This window comes from Nannobrachium achirus, assembly GCF_963921795.1.
Source record: "Nannobrachium achirus genome assembly, chromosome: 5".
Taxonomy (NCBI): domain Eukaryota; kingdom Metazoa; phylum Chordata; class Actinopteri; order Myctophiformes; family Myctophidae; genus Nannobrachium; species Nannobrachium achirus.
The window spans coordinates 26,033,290-26,061,265 of NC_137814.1; the positions used below are offsets into that span (position 1 = coordinate 26,033,290).

Genomic DNA, 27,976 nt, shown 5'->3' on the forward strand with positions numbered 1-27,976 from the left:
GCCCTCGGAAGCGTGCGAGAGGAGAGACAGAGAAAAAGAGAGTGAGAAAAAGAGAGAGAGCGAGAGGGAGAGAGACACACGCGCCATGTACAGCGTCGAGGACCTCCTCATTTCGCATGGATACAAATTGCCCAAGAGCAGCAGCAGCAGCAGTAGTGGCCCACCCTCTGCCACGCCTTACGACAAGCGTCCCACCGACTGCCAGCGCGAGCTGGTCGTGGACAACAGGGCCGGCCGCGAGCTGGTCGTGGACAACAGGGACGACCGTGGGGGGACGCTGAACGGGTACGAGGCCGACCGGGGGCCTCCCTCGTCCCTGGCCAGGGTTTACGGCAGCAGGCATGCACTCCTGGCTAAGGGCTACCCCCACGCCCTCGCCGCTGACAATGACAGCAGGGAGAGGTTCCTACTACGGAGGAAAGCAGAAGCCGGGATCGGTAACCTAGGTGACACACAGCCCCTGGGTGATTCTCTCGCCACGGATAGTGGGTGAGTTTTTTTTCCCCACCTTCTTCTTCTTTTGCTTCTTCACTTTCGAGATTACCTCCCAACAACACCTCCCCTCTAAACCCCACCCTCCCTCATGCACCCCACCCCTTTCCTCCCCTCCTCCCCTCCTTGCTGGGGCCCTTTGGTATTGCATGCAAAGCCGAGGCTGCACTGCGCAGGGTTTTTTTTTTTTTTATCCCTCCCTCTCCCCTTCCCTTCTCTACTTCCCATTCCCCTCCTTTTGGAGCTGCAGAGTACTCTGTCTGCAGCAAGCAAAGCACTGCTCCCCTCGTGTTATGCTGGGACAACATGAGCAATTATGAAGCCCCCGTCCCCCCGTCTTTTTCCCCCCTCCCCTGCACATATTTGACTCGTTTTCGTCCGTGTTAAGAGCACATGCTCGGCATCCCTCTGCGGAGCCCACCCATGCGCCAGTATCATCTCCACCAGCAGCCTCCAGGAGGCAGGCAGACAGGGCTAAGCAGCAGCAGCAGCAGACAGGCAGCGAGAGGGCTGAGGGTGGACTGGAACATGCCTCAAGACAGGCGCGCAGTCACTCCACTGTAAACACTGGCACACTGAATCACGCCCAGCACGTGCTCTGTGATGTAAGCATGTTGCTGGGCAAGTGTGCACAGCGCAGCAGCCCCCCGCAAGCCATACTGTACAGTAGCGCATGGAGCATATGCTGCTATAGGAGCGTTCCATTGACTTGGCTTGTTTGCTTTAAAATGAATGAGTGCAGCGGCTCACAGGCTGAATCAAACTCACAGTTTAGGGTAGACAGGAGTGAATCGCTTGAAAGGTTAATTGTGAAATAGTCTGATTTAGATTTTTAGATTTAGATTTCTTTATTTATTCATTTGTGGGGTTTTTTTGGCCAGGGAGACAGCTTTTAGTTTCACCTCCCTTAGATGGGTAGTAGAATAAATGATCATAGCTCTTTTTTATGATCTAAAAAGTGTTTTTTATCTCAAAAGTCCAACCACAGTTTGAAAAACCACTGCATCTTACATCTCCCTCAGCTCTCTCCCACATCTCTCCTCTACTCGCAATCACATGTCTTTTGTCTCAAAATGTATTTTTCGCCCTTCTTTTTTTTTGTTGTCCTTGTCATCAATTTCTTGCCTTGGCACTTCTCTCTTATACGATCAGATTGTAGGAACACACTATAATGTTCTTTAAACACTACATGGCTCCAAACCTTGCACTATTGCTTTTCCTATTGTTTGCTTCTGCAGTTTGCCCTTGTTTGCAGTTCCCTCTGGATGGGAGCGACGGCTCTAAATGTCTAACATGTGATAATGTAAAGGAAAACTATAGTGCCTGACTCCATTGTAACGATGTCCATCACAGAGTGTTGTCACGGTGGCTTAAGGAGACATGCCTGGATGTGACTGATGACCTGCGAATAATCAGGTTCATGGAAGCGTTTCGTCTGTGTGCTCGTTCTGCTGGAGTGCTCTGTTAAAAAAAAGAAGAAAAACAACGCTACAAACAATGATGGACAAAATGTGAATTTAAAATAGCGTTAGGGATTTAGCCAAATCCCCTGTCTTAAAAAGGGTTGAAGATGTTTCGGAGACTGTGCAGATGGCAATCATTGACAATAGTTTCAGCACTGCGACATAAACTTAAGCCCTTGTACCTAAACAGTGACAGGCGTGGGACTGAAGATAAGGATATTGTTGGTAGACTGATAGACATGTAATAGACTAGACATATATTCATTAATATAGTCACTGTTTATAGACAGACAGACAGACAGACAGACAGACAGACAGACAGACAGACAGACAGACAGACAGACAGACAGACAGACAGACATATTGATACCGTTGGGGAGATGCAGGTGTCATAGCAGCACTGCAGTAGGCATAAATTCATAAAACAAAGGACAGACTCAAGTAAGAGTATCGAGAGATAGAAACTAAGATCCAGAATGCAACAAATAAGAATAAACAAAGTAGTAAAATCCAAATGACCAACAACCGACGAACGGCCGGCAGACTTTCTCCTTTTCTTTGGAAAAACAGCAGATCTACAACCACACCTTGTTGTAGACAAAGCCTGTTAGATCAGCTATTTTGGCCACGTGCCACCGTCGTGTGAGGACGACGACATATAAATCAGGCTTAAGTGGTTGAGAAGCAACAGTGGCTGAGTGTCCACATGATCAACTTTCATAATAGGGTCAGCACAATTTAATATGCAGATCATATTGCAGAAACGGCACATTCTTCCGCGTGTCTTCAAGGAAGCCGGGAGCCGCTGACTTAAGCACTTCCGTCCCTGATATGTGGCTCCTTCCTTCCTCTGTCGAAATGGTGGGGGAAAGACTCTGGAAGATGAAACACTGCCTTGCATGCAGTGTTAATTTTCATAGCAAATTCTGATTTACTGTAGTCTTGACTTGGTCTTAGTCTTTTGAATAAAACACCTTTTAGTTTTTGTCCTATTTTAGTAATCTGAAATTGTCTTGGTCTAATCTTAGTCGACTAAATATCATTATAGTCTTAGACTTAGTCAACAAAATTAACACTGCATGGTACCGAAATACCAATGTATTTTTTGACAGCATAATCAATCAGGTATTATGATTATACTTAGATGAAGATGTTTTTCAAAAAAGTGTACAGAAAGTGTTAAAATTAAGGGGTGCCCGCTGGCCTAGTGGTCAAGGCGCATTCCACATACTAGGCTATGATGTCTGCTGGCGTCGCTGGTTTGCCACATGTCTATCCCCATCTCCCTCCCCATTTCCTGTCAGTCTACTATCCTATCAAATAAAGGCATAAAAAGCCCCAAAACAAATCTAAAAAAAAAAGAAAAAAAAGAAAGTGTTAAAATTATGTTTTATGTGGCCGCACCCACCTGCTTATTAGGTTTGCCTGGTTGTCAGGTGGGTGGTGACCTACAGTGTTGTTGAATGGTAAAAAGGGGAGGGGATGATATTATGATGTCATTAAATCACTGCTTGCATATTATAACCACACCTGGGGGGGTCTATTAGAGTAATGTTAACTCCATTGATAGACACATACAAAACAGAAAAAGTACAAAACTATGGCACCTCTTTAAAGGTGATACACCATGAAATTTCACTTTTCCTATTTTAAAACCTTTTTTTGGGGTCCCACTAGCACCTTCTATCCACAAAGGCCCATTTCTGACCATTGTGTCTTTCTCTGGTTTTGGGAAGGCGGAGGTTAAAAGCATCCCACGGGTTCTCAAAACAGGCTGTCCAGATTTGCTGCCGTCGCTGACGTCATCGACGGCCGTCGATAAAAAAAAAAAAAAAAACGTTTTCAATAAAAAAAAAAGAAATGCTCTGAGAGCCATTCAAAAATGAGAGAGGCTCTCTAGAGTGGTAATTTAGCCTCAAACCTTTTGAAAAACGTTTTTGGGACATAAACAATATGAAATAAATACTTTTTAAATGCATGGTGTATCACCTCAAAGCGGGCTCTATGTAACTTTATTTTATGAATACATTTTAATTTTGTCCAATTTATATGGTAGAGTACGTTAATATCAGAGCAGTACAAGAGGAGAGTAGCGTCACGCTTTGATCTCGCCGCAAAGCGGAAGTTGTATCACTGGAGCCTGGTGACATTCCTAACAAATGTCTGCTGCTCTTCAGCGGCCTCGTCCACCTCCATTGTACCTCTCCAAGTTAGGCAACATTATTATTTCACGTAGTAGTTAATGTTTCTCGTAAGAAAATTGAAACATTAACTAGACCCGATTACGTGAAATAATAATGTTGCCTAACTTGGAGAGGCCCGTGAATGCGTTAAAAGGGGGAAAAAGACACGATTTAGTCTACTTACCAGCGAGTGAAAATACTTAGGTTACAATGGAGGTGGGCGAGGCTGTAGAGCAGCAGACATTTGTTAGGAATGTCACCAGGCTCCAGTACGCTAAATGGTGACGTCACGTCACGTCCGCTTTCCACGCTTACAATGGGAGTCGATGTGTCAGAACTCTTACTACGGGTCTGGTTAATACAATAACTTATACAATTGCGGTGGTTGTATTTTGTCTCCCAGCTCTTCTTTTTTTTTGTTTAAGATATTTCTTTCATTCCGAGTGTATCAAGAAAGCACCTCGGTTAAGCACCGTTGGTCCGAGCAGTTTAACATTCACCAGGTTAGCATTCAACAGCGCCAGCAGGTTAGCATTTCACCAGGTTAGCATTCACCAGCGTCGGCAGGTTAGCATTTCACCAGGTTAGCATTCACCAGCGTTAGTTTTACTGAGGTTGGGGTTAGGTTTAAGGTTAGGTTTAGGTGTATCTCCGTCCGCCCGACTTTCGGCACCTCCGCGCAGCCAATCACAAGCTTCCACTGCCTGAACCGAGTTGCTTTTTTGATGCACTCAGACTGAAAGACCTGCAAAAACACCCTCCCGGGGAGTAACACGCAGCAAAAGTAGTCGGGAACAAAAGTCAAACCCGCCACACGCTGTCAGGCCATCGGCCCAGGCCCCTGCTCTTCTGTTTAGACATTTAGATTGTGTCAAAGGTCATGTCTCACATAGACACAGGATCTGACACAAATTTTGACCTGAAGGTCAAGATTCAATTTATCCCCTGAGCAAGCAGTCAGGTTCTATTAGCTCAATTGTGTTTAAAAAAATGCTTGCTGAAACAAGCTGCAGTTTTCTAGAATGATTGATTTGCTTTAGACTTTTTCCAGATTAGTCTATGATCTTAGAGGTCATAGAAAGTTCAGCAGACATTTTCTTTGATAAAAAAGGTTGAATTGAAACCGTTTAACACACACTGGTTTTAAATATCCTAAATATCTCATGTTTGCTCTTGTGCTTTTAAATGTTCTAAATATCTCGTCTGTGTCTAGTGACGTTCATTTTGTTCATTCACTATCTCCATTGGATGCTCACAAGCATTTTAGATATGACGCCTCGTCTCAGAATACAGATTATCTTTCTCATAAATGTGAAGAAGAAAAATTACAATAATTCTAAGATTTAAATCCAGCCTATTTGAATTATTGCAAATTGAGAATACGTTTATTTTAACCAGTCTGAACAATAGACTATCTTAATACAATACTAGCAAACTAGCACATGTGCAGTGGTTGAAGGTGGTCTCCCTGCTCTGTAGGGCTGTCACAATTATTACATAATCGTCTAATCGCCATTATTTGACATAATCGTGATTATTTTGTCATAATCGTCATAATCGCTTACATGTTGAACAATGTTCATATTTTCAAACATTTGCAAAAATAGTGGAAATAGCAGATCTACAAGCTCACAACGCGTCGCATCGCGACGCGTTGTGAGCTTGTAGATCGGCTATTTCCACTATCAATGTTCTTTTTTTAAGTATAAAGTTGTCAAATATGGCAGTAATTTCTTTGCATATTAAGGTTATGTGCCATATCTACCATGTGTAACTTCAAAGCCTAAAAGCCAAACAGAAATGTAATTGTCAACAACAAAAACACAATTAAATCGTTAATCGCAATTATTTGAGTGATAATTAATCGTCATGTAAAATGTCATAATCGTGACAGCCCTACTGCTCTGCCATTGACAAAATGTACACCATGGTGTACTGCCTGAAATTCGTGTGAAAAAGACCTGAGATTGAACTCTGGTGAGGGGACAAAGCGTATGGCTTGCAGCTTTTTAGTCTCACCCTTGAGCTACTACACATTGCGCACATAAACACAGGCCAGGGCTGCAACCATATATAACAGCCAGTGGTGCTTTGCATATGACACTACACTGTGTGTCCTTGTTCTCACATTAAAACCATCAAGCCTTTTAGATCTTGTAAACGATTGATGCATTTCCTCCTCTGTTAGTTTGTTTTCCTACTGAAGCCCGGATCAGAGTCTACGTGGAGAGCTATCCACCGCAAACTCAAGTCAGAAAATAAGTGCAGGCCATCATAGTACGCCACGGTGGAGTCTTATTCCACGTGACTGACTAGTCTAGATTGACCAATCAGTGGAAAGCTCTCCACCGCGAGGAATGATGTAACGTTGTAGTTTCATGACTCAAAAAGACTCGAAAAGACTACACCGCGGTGGATAGCCTTCCACCGCGGACCCGACTATGATCCGGGCTTCAGAATACACGTGATACTGTATATCCCAGCAAAACAGAGCCTGGACAAACAACATTAGTGAATAATACTTTGCACCGGAAAACATTATTCATAAAAAATGTGCTGAGAGATCAGATTAAATCTAGGATTTTGGTAATTTGTCATGCATGATCAATGCGGTATTGAATAGGGAATTGTGTATTGAATAGGGAATTGTGTATCAGAAAACTATATTCAATTGTCTTTGAAAAGCCTTTGTGTGATGGTTGAACTGTTCTGCAGCCCATTCCACTGTTCCATGTTTCGAAAAACCACTATCACCTGATCTGGCACATTAGTGACTTAGAACATTTTAATGATAATAAAATATGATAATAGAACATTTTAATGATAATCTGAGTATATCAAACAAATTAGTTTTCTTTATGATATAATAAATAGGAACTTAAAGTATAGTATGTTAGTTCCATTGATCTGAGCCGTAACACAATTTATTGATGGATCACTTTTTCACTGAAGCTATTCCTCACAAAAACATAAGTAAAATGCCTGTAATATATATATATTTTTTGTGATCATTAGAATGTCTAGAACATGTACATATGTTATTATTGTGAAAGGATATCCCCAAAATGTAAATTAGAGCATGATCTATGATTTATGAATTATGGCTATAAAACCTTACAATTTTATTTATTATTATTTTTTTTTTACATTACATTTTCCTCTGATTAGGACAACTACAACGCCATCTGATTTTTTTTTATTTTTTTTTATTGGCCAGTAGAAATCAATTCGGGCCTTGCAGGGTTAAAATAAACATGCTCTGAGAATGAATGCGGCCTTCCGTGAGTGCTTTTGAGATTTTCAGGTGGGCCCTGATCTAGTAATGGTTGAGAACCACTGACCACTAAACAAATCATACCAAGTATTTTCCAAGGCAATTGATAGATGGTGAGGTGTCTACAAACTTCAAAAAGAATCCATTTAGGTTTTCAGTCACACTTAATAAGCTCTAATAAATAAATGCACCATATATCAAAGTTAGAGAGAAATCTGCTGCATATCGTCGTTGTTGGATGAAAACCTTGTGTGTCCAAAACCATTCGTTTTGCACTTATCATTTTAAAAATGATTTAAACCAGTGAAAACAGCCGATCTACATGCACACAACGCCTCGCGGTGCAAGGCGTTGTGTGCTTGTAGATCTGCTGTTTTCACTACTTTTGTGCGACTGCCTTGTATGATGAAGCAGGGCTTTACTTTGTGAAAAAACATACAAATTTGAAACTTGGAGATACAAGGTTTCCACCCGACAACGGCGATATATAACTAGAAAGGTGTGCATATTGGCTACTCAGAATTTGTAAGTCAGTCCTAAATGGAATGGAATATCACTTTTAAAGCCAATCATACAGTAGCTAATTTGAAATGAATCTGACAAATCTGACACCTACATCAGCAGTACAATACAAAAGCCAATGGATTAATCATTAAAGAGCCATAGTCTTGCTTCTAAGGTTGGGCGATATGCCAAAATATTCCTACCGGCCATCGTGGCTCAAAATTCGCAGATTGGCGATATATTCGCCGAGAAAAGCAATAATGTGAGAGCAGCTCCCCAGTCCTTCCCAGCTCGAGTTATACTTCGCTGTATATAGACACATAAAGTAACGTGACTGCACAGTAGGGGCTTCTCTGACTGTATGCTGTGAACAAACTGAGATGAGATGGCATGGCATGGCAGAAATACAGTCATATTTCTGCTGCCACGCACCAATCTAGTCTCTCTCTCACTCTAGTCTCACTGACCAAAACAACGAAGAATTGTAAAACATCACTTCCATAGGATATTATTTTAGGACTATTAAAGCTAAGATCAGACTAGGAGATGAAGTGAAGTTGAAGCAGACAAATAGCCTACCTCACACACCAATGGCAGAGGCAACTATGCTAGGTACCTGTCTTGCGCAAGGACACTTCAAATCTAGCCCAGGGAGACCCGGGGATCAAACTGTAAAGCTTATGATTCTCCACCCTTCTTAATCAGAACTAAATTGAACTGTAGTCCATGCCACCTTGCCAGTGTGTTTGCTAATATTGGCCTTTTTTTGTTTTAGGTTCTACGACGTTCCCAGTTTGACTTATTCTGATCCACTGAGTCACGACGAGAGGGATGTGTCGTACTGGAGGAGACGGGGGCAGGACTTCAGTGTCCTGCTGGACTACGCCGATGGCAGGGAGCTGCGGGCCTCTGCTGGCGCGTGGAGGCCACAGGCTCTGATAGCGGCTGAAGAGAGGCAGGCGCTTCAGCTATGGGAGGAGATCTCCTGGCTGAGGGACCCAGACGCGGCCCCCGGTCACTTGAGGGTGACTGGAGAGAGGAAGTGCCAGAGCTTGGGTACAGAGGAATGGAGGCCCGCCGTAGGGTTGGGGAGGCATCTTTCAGATGGGGAAGGTGACAGGTGGGCTCAGGATCACCACCGCCTGAGGATTACAGATGGCACGTTTCACCCAAGAACTAAAGCCAAGTCCCAGTCTCTCCCCAGGGTGCTGTCGCCTGATGGAACTGAAATCAGAGATCTAGTCCTGTCCAGGCCAAGCTTACCAAGCTTACCGGACAGACAGAGGGTTAGCAGCACTGTCTTCTCTGGGCCTTATAGTAGGTATATCTACAGCGGTGCTGTTGGCAGGGAGAGGTGGGGCAGGAACGCCTGGCCAAGCAGCCATGTTGCACTTTTACCAAAGCCCAGGTTCAGCAGGCCTTTGAAGCCTCCATCATACGAGATTCACCAGCAGACTAGGGGTAGCGCAGAAATGCTTGCTATAGACCAGGGTGCCAAACAAAAAGACAGGCCTATCTATTACCCAAGGGGTGGCGAGCTGCAGCAGAGACAAGACTATTTTGCACAACACTCTGCCATCTTTGGTATGGAGCCGCCTGGCTACATTCCGCCCCCATCTTACAGAAGAGCCCTGCCCCCGAGACCAATCCCAATCAACCGCAATGAGATGGCAAACTTGAGGTGGAGGGGCGACACTCTGCACCTGACCAGCTCAGACCACGGGAGGTGGTTTTCTAGGCAGGCAGGTTCGTGGTTGGAACACTATGGGGATCGAGGTATGCCCTATCGGAGACAGGTTCATTCTGGATACGAAGAACATCCAGGTCATTCCCGTTATTTACCCATCGAAGACCCAAGAGTGAGACAAATCTCAGGAGGGCCTGGCGGAAATTCTCTCACTGACTCGGACAAGATCCGGAACATCAACCAAGAGATTCCCTGCGCTAAGGTTTTAGGACAATCTACACATGATAGTGCCTTTCCCACCCCACAGGGGCTAGCTCTCAATACCAATAGCCGCAAAGCTTTCAATGACAATGACAGCAGTAATAATAGATGGTGCAACAGGGGAATAAATAAAGGAACTGACAGTGTAGCTGAAGCAGTCGTAAGTCAATCCTCAATGTCATCAATCCCAAGCCGAGCTCCAGAACCCCCCGCGAGTCAACCCTCAATGTCATCAATGTCAAGCAGAGCTCCTGAACACCTCGCGAGTCAACCCTCAATGTCATCAATGTCAAGCAGAGCTCCTGAACACCTCGCGAGTCAACCCTCAATGTCATCAATGTCAAGCAGAGCTCCTGAACACCTCGCGAGTCAACCCTCAATGTCATCAATGTCAAGCAGAGCTCCTGAACACCTCGCGAGTCAACCCTCAATGTCATCAATGTCAAGCAGAGGTCCTGAACACCTCGCGAGTCAACCCTCAATGTCATCAATGTCAAGCAGAGCTCCTGAACACCTCGCGAGTCAACCCTCAATGTCATCAATGTCAAGCAGAGCTCCTGAACACCTCGCGAGTCAACCCTCAATGTCATCAATGTCAAGCAGAGCTCTTGAACCCCTCGCGAGTCAACCCTCAATGTCATCAATGTCAAGCAGGGCTCCTGAACCCCTCGCTAGTCAACCCTCAATGTCATCAATGTCAAGCAGAGCTCCTGAACCCTTCGCGAGTCAACCTTCAATGTCATCAATGTCAAGCAGAGTTCCAGAACCCCTCGCGAGTCAGCCCTCGATGTCATCAATGTCAAGCAGAGGTCCTGAACCCCTCGCGAATCAGCCCTCAATGTCATCAATGTCAAGCAGAGGTCCTGAACCCCTCGCGAGTCAACCCTCAATGTCATCAATGTCAAGCAGAGCTCCCGAACACCTCGCGAGTCAACCATCAATGTCATCAATGTCAAGCAGAGCTCATGACCCCCTAGCGAGTCAACCCTCAATGTCATCAATGTCAAGCAGAGCTCCCGAACACCTCGCGAGTCAGCCCTCAATGTCATCAATGTCAAGCAGAGCTCATGACCCCCTAGCGAGTCAACCATCAATGTCATCAATGTCAAGCAGAGGTCCTGAACCCCTCGCGGGTCAGCCCTCAATGTCATCAATGTCAAGCAGAGCTCCTGACCCCCTAGCGAGTCAAATGTCATCAATGTCAAGCAGAGCTCCTGACCCCCTAGCGAGTCAAATCTCAATGTCATCAATGTCAAGCAGAGGTCCTGAACCCCTCACAAGTCAAATCTCAATGTCATCAATGTCAAGTCGAGTTCCTGACCCCCTAGCGAGTCAAATATCAATGTCAAGTCGAGCTCCTGAACACCTCGCCAGTCAACCCTCAATGTCATCAATGTCAAGTCGAGCTCCTGACCCCCTAGCGAGTCAAATCTCAATGTCATCAATGTCAAGCCGAGGTCCTGACGCCTTCGCAAGTCAATTTTCATTGTCATCATCAATGTCAAGCCGAGGTCCTGACGCCTTTGCAAGTCAATTTTCAATGTCATCAATGTCCAGCCGAGCTTCTGAAGCATTCATGAGTCAACCCTCAATGTCTTCAATGTCAAGCCGAGGTCCTGAATTCGTTTTAAGTCAATACTCAATGTCATCAATCTCAAGCCGAGCTAACTTTTTTCCTTCAATGATTCTTGGTAAACCACCACCTCCCCCATGCAAGCTCGCCGACCAGGGTTCATCTGAAACTGTGTCAGAAGTAAAGAGGCCGGAACCGCCGCCGGAACCACCAGAGAAATTGGACAAAACTAAGAATCTAAAAAAGAAACTCAGTGAGACAATATTCTGTCTGGTTTCCGTCCCCGTTACCCCGCAATTCAGTGGGATATTGCGCGACCAGAATAACAACAATGAAAAGCCTCCAGATCCGGTGGACAGTCCAAGTGAGAACAAAACTGGCCACTTAACAAACCAAAGTCTCCAAAGCACATCTTCAGCCGAGGCCGAGCTGCAAGCCCTCACTGGCAGCTTCGCGAGCAGCAAAACGAGCAGCAGAGCGAGCAGTAAACTGGTGAAAAGATTACCCAGACCCCCTAAGATAAACCATTACAAGGAGATGAAATTGTCTGGAGATTCCTGGCCTGCAAACCAGTATCGAGACCAGGAGACTCAAACTAGCCCAGAGGCCCGAAAACCAGCCCCAACAGGGCCTGAAAACAAGGAAGCACAACAGCAAGAAGAGGAGCCTGTCTCCCAAGGCACTGACATGCCCCCCGACGGTGGTACCGGCAGTGTGGTAAGCACTGTCTTCACTTTCCCTATAACAGGGGTGAAGAGCCTGAAACTATCCAGCAACAGCGCCTTCTCCCTGACCGCCACTTTCTCCAGCCAGCTGAATAAGAGCACAGCTCAGATGCCAGAAGCAGAAGCAGCAGCAGAAGAAGAAACACCACCCTCAGGAACGGAGGAGGAGGACAAACCAGCACCAAGTGATGAAGAAGAGGAGTTCAGTGAATTCCTGCTGAGGCCGGCGAGCCAGCGACCGTGGGACGCTGTCAAGGAGCTGGAGATCATCAACAGAGAGCTCCAGCAGAAACAACAGCAGCTGCAGCAGCAGCAGAGCAGAAAGCAGCCCAGCGTTGACAAGTGCATTGAGGACCTCAACGAGGCCTACAAAGACATCTTGGAGCTAGGCACTCCTAGCAATAAGGTCTCCAACGGCTCGGTCCAAATCCCAGAGCGCATCAAGATCCGTCTGACATCAGAGCCCGTAAAAAGGCCCAGCAGCCTTAGGCGTAGCGCGGTGAGCTGGTCGGTTGACCCCGAGTACAGAGAGCTCAAGAGCGCCTTCTCGAGACCCGCAACAAAATCTGTCACCTTCAGCAAGCAGCTTCGGGAGGAGCTTCCTGTCCCACCTCGGGAGACAGGCTTCAGAGAATACAGGGTCATTGCGCAACTTTCGCGCAGACGGAGCAGCATGGATGGCAGGACAGTGAAACTGGACCTGCCCGATGAGCCTATTGAGACGCCAATTTGTGACTTCATTCCAGCAACGAACACTGTGGCAGCTGAGGTCCCTTGGGCAGATAGGCAACCCATGCAGGATGCCTCAACACTTACCAGTCCTCCGGATTATGAGGACATATGCCAGACTTTGCGTCAGTCCAGAGACTCACTCCACAAAATATCCACAGATGGTTCCAAACCTAACGATGCAGAGAATCCTCTAGATAACAATGCCGAATCTGAGGAGGAGTGTCCCATTTGCAGGAGAGAGATGGAGAATCAGATGAGACAGGCCCCATTGCCTCCTCTCCACGAGGAGAACAGCTCGGACAGCTCCACCAATCAAAACGGCAGTCCACCACAACATGGTGCACTGGAAAGCCCAGCTGAGAACATAAACACAAAGGAACACAGTGAGCCTGGATCAAATCAGTCCGGGTCTGAACCGTGTCCCAAAACAAGGGAGCAGCATTCATCAACAGACCCTGATGAGGATACGCCAGAGAATGAATCTACAGACATGACGGTAGCCATGATATTAGTGGAGGATGTGCCTGCAGATTCCCAAATCATGGAGGAGCAGAGTGTTAGTGAGCCAGAGACTAAAGTCTTTATAACTGAAATAGAAGAGAGGGCAATAGCAGAAAGGATTACAGGTAACAGACCTGAAGACAGTGCAAGGAAAGGGACAGCTGAAGTGAAAGACGCGTGCAAGGAACAGAGCTCGCAGTCCACAGCGGCCGATAACAGGCAGGAGCAAGAGAAGAAGCCATTTGCTGTCCCAGAGCATAGACATGTTCTACGGACTCATCTGGGCCGAGAACACCCAGGGTTACCCGAGTTCCCACCGGACAGACTGCCTCTTTCTGTCCCCCCGATCCCTGACCGCAGACTCTCTCTCAGCGTGGAGGGTGAGAGGAGGATAAGGGGTCCTTCCCAACGCATAGAGGCCTTGCAGGACAAACTGGCTGCTTCGCCAGGTCGGGTGCCCGTGGAACGCCTGGCCCGTATGAAAGAGGTGGACGCTCTGTCTCGCATGAGGAGTATGAGGAGCACAGACTCTGTGGAGGGGGATGCGGAGGCACAGGGGGAGGAGCAGGCACAGGGGGAGGAGCATGGGGAGGAGCGGGCACAGGGGGAGGAGGGGGCACACAGGGAGGAGCGGGCACAGGGGGAGGAGCGGGCACAGGGGGAGGAGCAGGCACATGGGGAGGCACAGGGGGAGGTGGAGCCGCAGGGGGAAGGGGAGGAGGAGGAGGACGGGGTGGCCAAAGGTGGACAAACAGAGAAGCTCCTCCCTGCTCCCCAGAAGATGGAGGAGGATCAAGGTCAAGAGCTCACTCCTTCTCGGCACGGCTCTGAAGAGACGGTGTTGCAGAATGAGGAGGCGTCGACTCCCTCAGGTAGGACACATGATTTAGATCAAATGTTGGTGAACGTAGTTGCAGTATGAAAATAATTCAATTTCAAAATGAAATTCTAGAATTTTACGAAGTGACGGTGCTCTCTCCTCAAAACGATAAAATTATGATATGAAAGATATATATTTTTTGGAAATAAACAACACATTGTCAGAAACAGTATTAACCTTAAAATACATAAATAATTACATTTCCGGTACATTTTGGCATGAGTGCCGGGGCACACAATTTAAAAATAATAATAATAATAATGTTTAGAGAAGTTATATAATAAACACGTTTATATAGAAGGTTATTGTGACAAATCCTATACCAGTGAAAGATTATATAAAAAAATGTTTAATTGAAATGGTTGACTTATCGTTAGAATTCTTCTTCTGTTCATTTTATCAAAGGATTTGGTGGGTGGAAATTATTTGAATATAATCAAATTACCTTGTTAAAATCCAGAATATGTGATTTCCTACAGTATGACAATTAGTCAAGGTTGATTTCCAAAGTATTGCTCTTGAATTATTTCAAGTAGTTTCAACTTTCAATAGTTTCAAATTGAAATGTTTACTATTAATAATTCATGGATAACACAGACATTTAACCTAATTGTGCCAACAATATTGGGTAATGTGTAATACGACTAAGTTTAGTTGTTTGCTTTATCTTGGGATGCCGTCATAAAAAATATCATTGAGTGTAGTGACCCGGTGCTGCTGTTTAAAGATATTGCTACAAGATGGTGCTGTTGTACTACAGGCTAAGACCATCTCCTCCAACCAGCCACATGAAACCTCATGGAGCATATCCTTCTTGTCAGGTATCTCCATATTATTATATGGACATAGAGGTTCAAACGTGACCACGACGATATCATTAAGAACTACTCTTACTGTTACAATAATGTGGAAAAGAAGACTGCAACAGAGCAGACAGCCCGTAACACTCCAAATTAAATACAATCTTTTTGGTGCACGGCTCATCATGAATCATGAAGCAAAGAAGAAGTCGCCAGCACACAAGGAAATCCTTTTGACATGATTTATTTACCTCTCTGGACAGGACAACGTACGCGTTTCGACCTAGTAGGTCTTCCTCAGCGCTGTCAACGCTGAGGAAGTCATGTGAAATCATGTGAAAAGGTTTTCCTTGTGTGCTGGCGACTTCTTCTTTGCTTCACAATAATGTGGAATACAAATAGAATTGGACTGTATTAAACTCGATTTGATTTGTCTAATCTTCATCCTCAGCTTTGACGGTGATATAAAACTGATACAGAAAAAAAATGTCTTCTCCTCTTTGTGTCCCAGAACCAAGTGACCCAAGCCGGGTGGAGACAGTGTAGAAAACTGCGTCCCATCATCTACATCGGAGTTTTTTTTTAGCTCCAACACTGTGACCTGGCTGCCTACTAGAATGCCTTCATCTCATCCCAACACTGAAATGGCCTTCTTGTCCGACAAGAGCATTGTGTACACACCCCATACCCTCGGCGCTGCGTTGATTACTAAGAGTGCTGTTCCACTGCCAAAGGGAGGTGTCCCCTCAACCAAGGGGCAACTTCCACTACCCACTGTCCTCCCGTCCCCCTATCCCCTCACCCCACCCACGGCAGACTTTTCTGGGACCCCATTTGTAACCCCCATCCGCAGCCGTATCCCATTCTCTTGTAGGATTTCTACTCTAGCTAGTCTTCTTGTAGCGGCTTGTCCTCTCTTGTCTACCCCGTCCCCTATATGCTTTCCTCATTGGCAGACATTATGCAAATCTGTCCTGCATACTAGAACTTCAAAAAAATGTCCCGTAGTGACGGTCGAGTCATTTCTCCACATCGCCGAGCGATCCTGTTTGTTTACGGGCAAGCTGTTAAAGGATATGAATGTAAGTGCTTATGTTTTACACTACGTAGACATAGGGGAGTATTGTTTTGTCATAAAGCTGTTTTGTGGCATTTAGAGTCCGATTACACCAAAATTCCACTGAGTTTTTGATTGTCATGGGTGAGGTAACAGTAGTTTTGAACTGGACATCACTGTCTTTGGCTCAAGAACTGTTTTAATTTCCAGACCAGAACCAATGAGTCTTTTATTTGTTTATGATTATTTTAACGCATTGTGCCCTGTCTCATCGCTTTCTCCAACACACAGTAAAACCATAAACCCATGGAGCTCTTCGGTGAAGAGTGGCTCTATACCGTATGACACCATAGATCAATGACATACTCTGTATGACACATTGGCTCTATACGTGGAGAGGGAGAGTTGCCTTCTGCTTTTCAGACATGTGCGTGTCTCTGCAAGATCAGGTCGAGTTCCTGGTAAAGTGTATTATAGCTCCAATCTCCAGGTAATTTCAGGAAGCAATAACGTCACAGGTTAAGTCGAAGCAGAGGTTGGTGACTAAAAATAAGATTTAAAAAAGGAGAAAAAAGGAGGAAAAAAGAAAAAAAAAGTTACACAGACAGAACAACAAAAAAAAGATGGAGCAATATTGTTGTACAAACAGCAGTGGTCTAGTGGAGCTAGTTGTAGGAAGCATTGTCAGGAGTCTTAAAAGGATATGGCCAGTGTTGTACATATCACATTTGGTTCCATTGATTTCTTCCACCATCATGAAATAATATTAATATTTTCCCTTCAAAATCTTTAAATTTGTATTTTATTTAAAAATGAAAATGTTTTTACAAGCTTGTATGATGGCTATTCATATGGCATCAGTGCTTAAATAAAAAATAAAAATAAATTAAATAAATAATAATACTTTATGATGGCAAAGTCTTTATGCAACCACATTTTGAGGATGGCGGATTACGTCGGTGGAACCAAGTGTGGGAAAACAAAACTGCCAGCATCCTTTAACGTGAGCCTGTCTTTGAAATCATATTACAGGGATATGGAATCGTGTCAGGGTATATGGGTGTGGGGCGGGTGCTTATTACTTTCATTATATAGATGATCTATGTTCATACATCTGTATCAAAAAAAAAGGGAGAACATTTCACGGAGTATTTATTTTTGTTATCATTGAATTGTTAATCAGTTTGCATAATGTACAAAATAAAATATATTTTAAATATTTTAAGAGATATTTTGTATTTAAACCATGGAATTTTATTTCTCCACACTTCTATCAAGCTGAAAGTATCATATGTCTGTATAGTATCATATTGAGAGTATTACATACTTTTTCTAGTGCTTTAAAACTAAAACTGAGTGACGTGAGAAGGGATGGCCCTGGGGTGTGCCTTGAACACACAATTGGTTTTTAGTGAAACGCCTAGGGCGCATCGTTGCGTGAGTCTCGACAGGAAGGGATAAATTCTGATTGTGCCATGATTTCCTATTTGATACAATAGTGCTTTTTTCATATGCTAAACAACGAGAGTTGATGTTAGACGCGCCTTGTGATATCTTATACATCAAATTCATCTCTGCTGTATTTCTTTGTTTGTGTTTTTTTTTTTTTTTTTCTTTTTTTGTCTTTGTATGTCTTCCAGGCCAAATCATTAACTGTTGTTTTGTCGCTGTTTCATAGCAACATGTTTAGAAATGAAAGTGGGAAAATATGTTGTTTTATACATGCAGCCACACTTTTCTGACAGTCTGTCTGTCTGTCTTTCTTTCTTTTCTGCTGTCGGACACTTACTTGAGGGATACAATGCATTACTGTTGTCAAACAAAAAAAACACTTCTTGAAAGGATGTTTGTCAGGATTGATAAGTGAATGTATGTTTTCTGATTAAGTCTAATCACACAGTCTGTTTGTGTGTGTGTGTGTGTGTGTGTGTGTGTGTGTGTGTGCGTGTGTGTGTGTGTGTGTGTGTGTGTGTGTGTGTGTGTGCGTGTGCGTGCGTGCGGAGATTGAAATCTAAATTCATTACAAAAAGGTTGTGTGGTTTTTCTGCAGCAGCAGCAGTGCATTAGTATATTGCAACGACAGTGAATCTGTAGGAATCCCTTGTTGTTCAATCATCAACCACATTTCACTTAACTGTCACGTAGCATTCTGCAGTTGTAGCATTTTATTGACTTGGAACTTTGTCTTGTGACTTATTTACTGTAAATCTGGAGTGATCATGTCGCCTTATTTTGTGTGCATTACGTTGTACTTAAGGCAATGCCAAATAACAAACATACTAAGCACTGTTTCATACATTAGGTTTTTTACAAGCAACTTTACTGTTCTGCCATTTTCCTCCAGCCGGAGAGGTACAGTAGCAATGTCTGTATGAGTCCACCGTCCATACTATTTTTATTCTGTAGAAATATGAATTTCAAACTGTGAACTTCAAACAAACATACCAACAAACAAACAAACCAACAAACTTAACCACTCTACAACACTGGAGTCCCTATTTTGGGCATGTCATTATAAGCTAAAAATCTTTGATAACTGAAAATAGCCTAAGCCTATCCACGAGCTCACGGTGCATCGCGTCATGAGGCGTTGTGAGCTTATACCGTATAGATCGGCTGCTTGAGGAAAAAGAAAACATTTATTTTTGTTATTTATTTATTGTTTAATATGACCTAAGTGTTTTTTTTACTGGATACAGGAGTAGTAACATTTAGCCTTTCATATGAAGCCCATATAGTTGGTATTATACAGGGAGGACGAGCTGACATGCCCATATAACTACTGAACCATGTCATTATCAATTCATTTCCAAGACCAAGGCCCTGCCTCGCGGTCTTGTATGTAAACTGCCCCTGACTACAGCAAAATGGCTATTTCGGTACCTACGCCCCCGCCCCCACCAACACTAATTGGCATGTCAGGTACACTAGGACATGGTGTTATTTGACTTTTTTATACTGCAGGTTGAAGCAATTATGCACACTTGTAATATTTTCTATTTTCATATGAGATTTAAGTACGTTTTGTACTCGCTACCATTTTTTTTTCTTCCTTGCATGAAATGCAAGAGAGAGGAGTGGAAAATCTTCTTTTTTTTCACAAGATATATTTGCATTTGGTACTCCGGTAGTAAAAAAAAAAGTGGGCAAAACATTATTGTTTCATAATTTGATTTTCCAAACTATGCCAAGTATTTACAAGCTATTTTTAGAGTAAATTAAAAGAACTGTCATCCATTGTTTCCTTTAGGGCATACATTTATCTTTGTATCTATAAATCTGAGCATAATCCATAGTCATATGATTGTGCTACTGTTGTATGATACTGCAGTCTGATTCATAAATAAACTCTTTGCATGAAGGTTGTGTTTGTGTTCAATCTGGCCACTGGGGCTATTTCATCAAATGAAGAGCTTATTACAAACTAAAATACACTCCATTGGACAACCTATAAACTCACACAAATTCTAATTGTTTGTCAAATTGAAAAAACGTGCACAATATGCATCCCTTTCATTTTGTTTAGATACTGCACGATAAACAAAGAATCCTTTATTTCCAAAATGCATATAATGTTCTGTATTAGGATTTTGGAATTTCATATGACCTATGTCTACAACCATTGTAAAGATTGATATAGGAGTGTGTGTGTGTGTGTGTGTGTGTGTGTGTGTGTGTGTGTGTGTGTGTGTGTGTGCACGCGTGTGTGTGTGTGTGTGTGTGCAGGCGTGTCTGTGTGTGCTCAATGTTGTACAAGTCCATGCTTGTGTACAGGCAATTACATCACAATTACCCTTGCCTGGCTCCAGCCAATAGACCCGCCCACTCTCTGAGTGGACTGCTTCTCTTGGTCTGGAAGTGGCATATGACGCGCCTCTTTCTGTCGGTGTCTTGGCGCACCGACCAATGAAATCAATGCAATGCAAGACGGAGGAGGGGTGGGTGACCTGGGTCTAACTTTTGAAAATCAACAGAAACAGTGGAGGGAGGGGTGGCTCACCAGAGCTCTTAACTCACTTAGCGCCGAGCGACTTTCGGGGCGACTAACTAATGATGGCGTTTAGTGCCGAGCGACTCGGAGCGACTTTTATATAAAAGCATTGTTTAAGCTTTTAATTTGGGTTGATAGACGGAGCGGAACGGTTAGCTTACCTTTGACTAGCATACAGATGAAAACCGTGAAAAAAAAGGATACGATTATGACGTCACCTTTAAGCCATAGCTTCCTGTTTACGTAGGCCTCTGTTAGCCGCTAGGCTCAATGCAAACCATCCGACCCTCACGTAGCTTCACTAGGTCGGATTTTGATTCGGAAACTTTCTGTGTGGCATCTATATACGTTCCGATGCCCATACCAATGGTGGTTTGAGACGATCAAGCACGAATTGAGCAGTATTGAGCTCAAATGGCGGCCCGCGGCCTGTCCATTGAATGTCAATGGAGAGCATGTCATTGTACCATCCTGTTATGTCATGAACCTTGTTTTTTATTCTGACTTAACATGGGACCATGGAAAGTCTATGAGCTATGGCTCACTCTAGTGGTCATCTTGTGGCATCTGCAGGCACGTGTACCTGTTTATGTAATGTGATTTTGGGGATTCAATATAGCTATTTCCTGGCGTTATAAGCGCAGATTCATATTGAAATCTGGCTCGCTCGGCGCTAAGTGAGTTAACTCATACAGTGCCATCCGGCCACAAGGGGTGCTAGAGTGCCAGAAAAATCTCCATAGACCTTCTTTATAGCTTTCATCGACCCTCCCCCAACTGCCTTGTGTTTTCACTCCAGTCAATGCTATGGGTGTCGAGAGGAGGAAGCTAGCTGACACGTAGCCAAAATGCTAACCCCTTTAGAAGCCCGATCTAAAGCTATTTCAGCCGCAAAAAACTTTCTCTTTGGGTCTGGGGACACAATCCGGAGAAAATCCTGTCTAAAGATGTGATTTATTATTGGAGTGGGCGGCGCGATTTGGCCGTTAGCGCGAATACGGCCCGTGGATGGCCGAGTCTATGTCCCGGCCAAGGATGGACGTCTAGACCGGGGCTTCATTGAGGCCTCCGATAAAATAATTCATTTTATTAAATATCCCGGACATGTTCGGGATAGGCACCCTGGAATACGTCGCGCCGCCTACAATGAACATTGGGTGAACATTGGGGGGGGTCTAAACTTTATTTTAAACCATTTTCAATGGAATAAATCGTCGGAGCATCTAGCGTCTCTCGTTGGTGAGCGCTGGGCGAGCCGGGACCACCCACGTTGCTCCAAGCAGCTCGGGGTAAGTAAAATAGCAAATAAAAAATTGTTTTTGATCCCGAATATCCCGAACATGTTCGGGATAGGCACTTAAAGGGTTAATTGCTCCCTTTGAACTTCAAAGGGGTTCTAAACTGCGGTCATTGATTGAGCCATACAAGTGTAAATAGCTCGTTAGTGCTTCTCTCTAATCAATGAAACATCAAAGACAACAACTTGATTCCTGTCATACAGGGGGAGGGGGAATGTTTTGTGTACACAAGTCAAACACAACCCCTCCCACCAGATCTCTTGTGATTGGGAATTTCAAATTTGAAATCCCCTCCCCTTTTAAATCAAATAGAATAGGAACAACTTCAGACTCAAGCTCCAGCGCAGAGTCTGAAATCAGGCTACAATTACCCTGCCAGCTACCGTCCCACTGAGCTCGGCTTGTTGGATCAAGGCTTTGGCACGCCGGCATTGCAAGCAGAACCCAGTAAAAGAATCTCCCAGGCCGCTCCCCGAGTCCTGAAGGACATCCACCCTCCGTTTTTTTTAACTTTAGCAAATTAACAACTTGGACCCTAGCATCCCTATTCGGGGTCAAACATTCCATGACAATAGCTCACATTGTTGCCGCTATTCGGCCATATTCAGCAAAGAGGTTTATCTCTAGCCTCGTAAACCAGACTCTTCGAATCAGAAGGCAGGAGGAGTCAGTTTACTAGGCTAGTTTGTGTGTAGGCGGAGGGAAAAACACAAGATGATCTAGTATAGAGCCCTGGGGGACTCCGGTCAACTAAAAAGTTGGCTATATGGGGTTTAAGTGGCTAAAGGGTAGCTGTCCTGACTGGGTACTCTTCCTTTGCCACTTGCCGTAAGCGTTATATACTTTGTCATACGAGGAATAGTGGAAATAGCAGATCTACCAGCTTATAACCCGTATAGTGAACAGTTGACAGTTGACACTTTTCGAAAACTCCCATATATTTATATTTTGTATTATAGCTGAAGTAACATGAAAAGTTCACAAAATGTCAATATACGGTGACTGTTATCGTGCATAAGTGACAAATAGATGTTGTTTTGATTTGGCTGAGAAGATAGAGAGAATAATGTGAGAGACAGTACAGCGCTTTCAGTGCTTTCAGGCCATAGGTTGTTGTTTGTTTCGGATAGATACCTATTTCATCGCGCAACAAGGAGGGGGGAGCATTAATAAGGGCTGGAATCATACCTGGGACCTCCGGGACTGCTGGTTCCCCACTGAGGCGGGAGTCTAACCGTTCAGCTATGGCCACCCAGGTTATATGTACAGCTTCTGGAGATGAAACAATCATATATGTGTCAATCATCTATATTTGGAGAACACTGTATTGCATCAGGGATTACTAAGGTATCAAAGAGTACACAGGAAATAGGAAAATAACTTTTTTTCCCTATACAGTTGGGGATTTGTTACTGTACCCCCTGTGCAGTAACAAATACCCGACTGTAAGAAAATGTTAAATGATCAGCAGTTTAGTCATCCTTTATGCCTTGACAATACCCAGTGGCCTCATTTTTAAATTATTCCACAGAACGTTTGCTGAGTGCACACACACGCATGCACGTACACACGCATGCACGTACACACACACACACACACACACACACAAACACACACACACACACACACACACACACACACACACACACACACACAGTCCCATGTGACACACACAGTTACTCACATTCACACCAGGGAGTTGTCCAGTACAACCACAGTTTTCCACTGTGTCCGTAGGCCATCCAGCATCTTGACAGAGGGAAATATGGGATAAGTGTCTTCTTACAGTATACAAGAAGGAGCAGATAGTATTCGTCTATCACTCAGCAGGAGATTGTAGCCCAAATTCCTTTGTTAAATCTGCTTCACTTTTCCCCTTGCGTGTGTGTGTGTGTGTGTGTGTGTGTGTGTGTGTGTGTGTGTGTGTGTGTGTGTGTGTGTACGCGCGCGCGTGCCTGCCTGCGTGCGCGCGTGTGTGTGTGTGTGTGTGTGTGTGTGTATGTCTGCACATGTGCATCTAATCCGCTGGTCATACATCATTAAACCTTTCATGCACCCTACCAATAGACAAAGGAGGACGCTCCCACCACAAATGTTTTTAATCAGCCTCACTAGAATCAGTGGCACTATACCAGGTGCTTTACATTTTAACACATCGTCATGCATTTTATGTATATTTGATGTGTTGCACAACAGACAAACACTATATATATATCTGACTGTATCAGATTTGATATACGTTTAAGATTTTTAGCTAAAAAGAAGAAGTTCTACAGCCAAGGCCAGAGCTGACATTCCCAATCCCAGGCCCTGAGGCCCAAAGGTCAGGGCGGCCCCATAGAAAATTGGGCCCACTGAGACCTACTGTTCCAGAGCACCAAAACAGGTAAAGTTGGAAACTACCTGGGGCCCAGAGCAATATGAAAAGAAGAAACTGACTTCTCCTGGCTGGAGAAGTCTTGTCAATTTATTTGTGGTTTGCTATGAATTGTTTTTCCAAGTTCCCTTTATTCAGCACCACTACATAAAGTGCTTTTTAGGTTATCATCCAGGGACTTAAAGATGAAAACACAACCAATATCAAGTGTGTAATGCTTGTAACCAGTTTAGCATTCACCAGCGTCGGCAGGTTAACTACTCACCGGTTAGCATTCACCAGCGTTAGTTTGACTGAGGTTAGCCTAATCAAGACAACACACAGGATGGCCTAAAGTCCAGAAAAACAATTAGTCTGTCAAATTCGTGTAGGCAAAACGCCCACAGATATAATAAGAGGATTTATTTAATGCTAGTTATATGAGTTGTAGTACTAGCCATACAGCTTTATTAGAAAAGCCAGTCTAACGATGGCCAATTTGCTTTAATATGTCGTTGTGGGTAGTTAGCAATTTAGGCTATAAGCCCGCCTACTCCGTAAAGTGTAGAAAAGGCGTTTGCGGTGACCGCCCGGTGTGCGTGTGGTAGGCTATCTTAAACTTTTGAAATCGAGAAATAGCAGTTTGGGACCCCATGGAACTATCTTCTGAGTCCATAGGCCTACATATTTATTCTACATAATGTAGGCCTACTGTATGCTACTGTACAGTCAGTTCATCATTGTCTGTGTCAACAATGTGTGCTGTCAGACAAGTCAGTTCAGTTGTCATCACAGCTGCTGCTCTACAGTCGGTAAGTGCACTGTTGTCGCTCCACACCTGTCAATATGGGGAATTTCAGAAATGAGGCGCTGCGCATGTGACAGTTGCTTGCCACTGATACCCATTGATTCTCATTCATAACCGTACCTTACCTCTATGTTCATGTTCATTGTATGTTGCCTATCGTCGTGTGACATGTGTGACACATCCAGGTCGCAAGGGAGAACGAACGCGACGACGCAACACGCAAGTTCGTTTATTTAGCAGACAAGATTCATGTAGATGTAGGCTATTAGTCACTCACTCAAACAGGTATGGTTACGCGAGACTATGGTAATTAAATGTATGAGAATGTATTTCTCACTGTGTAAACTACTGTGTAGGCAGGCTACTAGTACTACTACTATTTGATGTTATTTTGATTGTTGTGATTTATATGGCTGACTGCATTACCTGCAATAGCAGAATAAAGCCACTAGATGACGACAACCTGTAATACACTGCTGCTAACAGGCAAAAGTCTCTGCTTTTGGGTAGGCATTTTGTGGTTCCACAAATAGAAAGCCCATTGTTTTCAGAACCTGTCCTGAGACTGTTGGTTAAAAAATAAAACAAATATTTATTTTTATAAATATTATTTACAATTAGGCCTATTTACATGCCACCAGGGTCAAAGCTATTTCAAGTGTAAAATGTTTCATATTTCCATATAGCTGAGTGGTTAGTGACTAGTGAGCCCACCTGATAAGCCAGAGGCCCTGGTTGTCCCAGGTTCAATTCCAGGCTAGCAATGTGTCCCTGAGCAAGACTCTTAACCTCTAATTGCTCCCGAGCGAATAGTCTCTGCTCCTAGTAGTTATAGGATGGGTAAATGCAGAGGACGAATTTCACGCATTTACATACAGTATATTACTTTACTTACTTATGCCTATCGCTAGCATTGGCGGTTGATACAGTCTGCCAGAGTTCTCTATCCTGGGCCTTCTTTTCCAACATACAGTACAGTGACAAAAAACATCCCAAGGAGTTTGGACTATTCTATTCTACTCACCCGACCCTGGGGTGCCACACCACAGTAACGCATGTGAATGTGTTTGGAATCAAGCATTCTAGCACAGTGGTTCCCAAACCTTTTAGCTCGAGACCCAAAAGAGAAATTTGATGCCTCCCCGGTCACCCAAACTAGTGAAAATAGCAGATCTACAAGCTCACAATTCCATGCAACGAGTTGTGAGCTTGTAGATCGGCTATTTTAAGTTATTTCTTCTAATTTATGGATTTTCTTAGATTTCACTTTAGCCAAAAAAGTGTTAGCCAAAGAAATTGCACGTACCAATCAAAAGCTGTTCTGTCCATGACGTCACGTATTAGCCAAAAACACTGACCAATCAAAATCTCGTGAAATATAATGTCAACCAATCATCAAGGACGATGATACACGAAAGAAGAAGAAGCTTTGTTGTAGCCAAAAAATAGCACGGAGCAATAAAAAAAATAAAGTTCTGTCCATGGCATCATGTGTTGGCCAAAACATTAGCACGGACCATCCACAACGTCAAAGTGTTAGCCAAAAAATGCTCTGGGCTTTTCCTGAACTTCAAACCGCTGCCAGCCGAACACTAACCTGACTCCGTCAGATGGTGGCATATTGAGTTCCTAATACAGCCTCCATCTGGAACCGTTCAGGACCAACCGCTGAAGAAGGCCGTCCCTTTTTCCAAGCTATTTGGCAGGTGATTGGACTCACTCATATTGACATGTCCTGCATGACGTATAGTAGCTGCGCCTGCAGGAAATTAAACACTAAACACAAGCCTCTTTTCAAATTCACATCACGTTGCGGTCTCCCGATGGGGATCGAGGCAGGGCGCGGGGGACTGCGACGTGAAGTGCGAAAAAAGAGGCTCGCAGCAGCTCATGATAGCGGCAAAGATGAATAGTGAAAGAACTACAGTACAGTGCAAGTGCAACAGGCGCTTCTTGATTGCATCACATCCGGTCTCACTCAGATCCCGCCCGTAGCTGCCCTTGATTGGTTTGATTGGCGCTGTTTGGTGTATCACCAATCTCTGGGCGTTTCCAGATGGAGACTGTATTAGAAACGTAATATGCCACCTACGAACGGCAAAGTCAGAGGGAAAGACTTTGCCTGAACTTCAAACTTCAAAACTTCAAATTGTGGTCACTGTCTCATGTCCCAGGCGCCACCCAGCCGACCCCGACCCAAAACCCAGGCAAAGTCTGAGGGCCAAGTCTGACCATACCATAACCCCATATCTTGGACAATTCATGTTAGCCAAAAAAATAGAAGCTTCTTCATTTTCCTGGCACTCTTGCAGTCACTGGAATTAGCCAAGAAGTACACAAAAAGTACAGAACAGACAAAACAGCCTATATGAGGAGATATGCATGTGTGTCGTGTTTGCGCCGCTCACTTCACATGGGTTTACTTTAAAAAAGATTTACTATGAAATTATTGTAGAATTATTTTTGATTTTTTTTAATTCGAGAAAATGTAGGAAACTTTACTTGTGACCCATAAAAAATGTCTTTGAGACCCCAAAACAGGTCCCGACCCATTGTTTTCTAGCACATCTCGTACTGCGTTTCACCCACAGTTCTTTGATTCTGCAGGACAGCAGCAGACAGACAGACAGACAGACAGACAGACAGACGTACGCTGCTCCCGGTGGTGGAGGAGAGGATGGGATGATTGTTGTCTTAAACAGCTGATTGGATGGATCCACCCTTCCTTCACTGCTGCTGCAGGCCAGGGAGCCCAGGCTCTCTCTCTCTCTCCCCCTCCTGGCTATTTATGGCAGATGCCCCCTCTATCAAGGCTCCTCGCTTCAGCCCATACATGGTTGCTACTGGATGAGGTTACCACGCCGGTTTTGGCCTGTGCTCTCCCGACTCAACTCCATGGAGTGTCTCTCTCTCTCTCTCTCTCTCTCTCTCTCTCTCTCTCTCTCTCTCTGCTGTCAGGCTGAGCTGTCATGCCAGCCTCCACCCGTCCCCGCCGTTGTTGGCCGTAGGATGGACATTTTGGAATGTCCCCTGGCGGGGGCAGAGCTACACAGAGGGGAGGAGGAGGACTCCCTTAGACCCCGGTCCCGCAAATAGTTTGAAGAAGCACCTGAAGTTGTTACCACTCCTCCTCCTCCTCCTCCTCCTGTGTTGGGGTGTTTTGTTCTCCACCTCGCTCTGCCAGCTCTCCCTCCTCTCTCCCCCTCACTCCCTCCCTTCCCTCACCCCTTCCTGGTCTCTCTCTCTCTCCTTGCCATTCTTTCTCTCCCCTCTCCTTTCTTTTCTGTGCGTTCCTGTGTCTAGGACTGATTTATTTGGCCCCGGTGCTGCTGCTGCACAGCAGACCTTGTGGGAAAGCACCACACCACAGGCTATATTCATCAGCGGCTGA

General features: G+C 44.4%; 1 protein-coding gene across 1 annotated transcript; it reads left to right on the forward strand.

Moving 5' to 3' along the window:
- Positions 1-85: 85 nt before the first annotated feature.
- On the forward strand, positions 86-27,976 carry jcadb (junctional cadherin 5 associated b; the record flags this gene model as incomplete). The annotated part of the gene is given in 6 exon segments (XM_080725672.1): positions 86-489; positions 8,692-10,014; positions 10,016-10,024; positions 11,524-14,267; positions 24,547-24,589; positions 27,889-27,976. Coding segments are annotated over 6 exon segments (4,611 nt in total).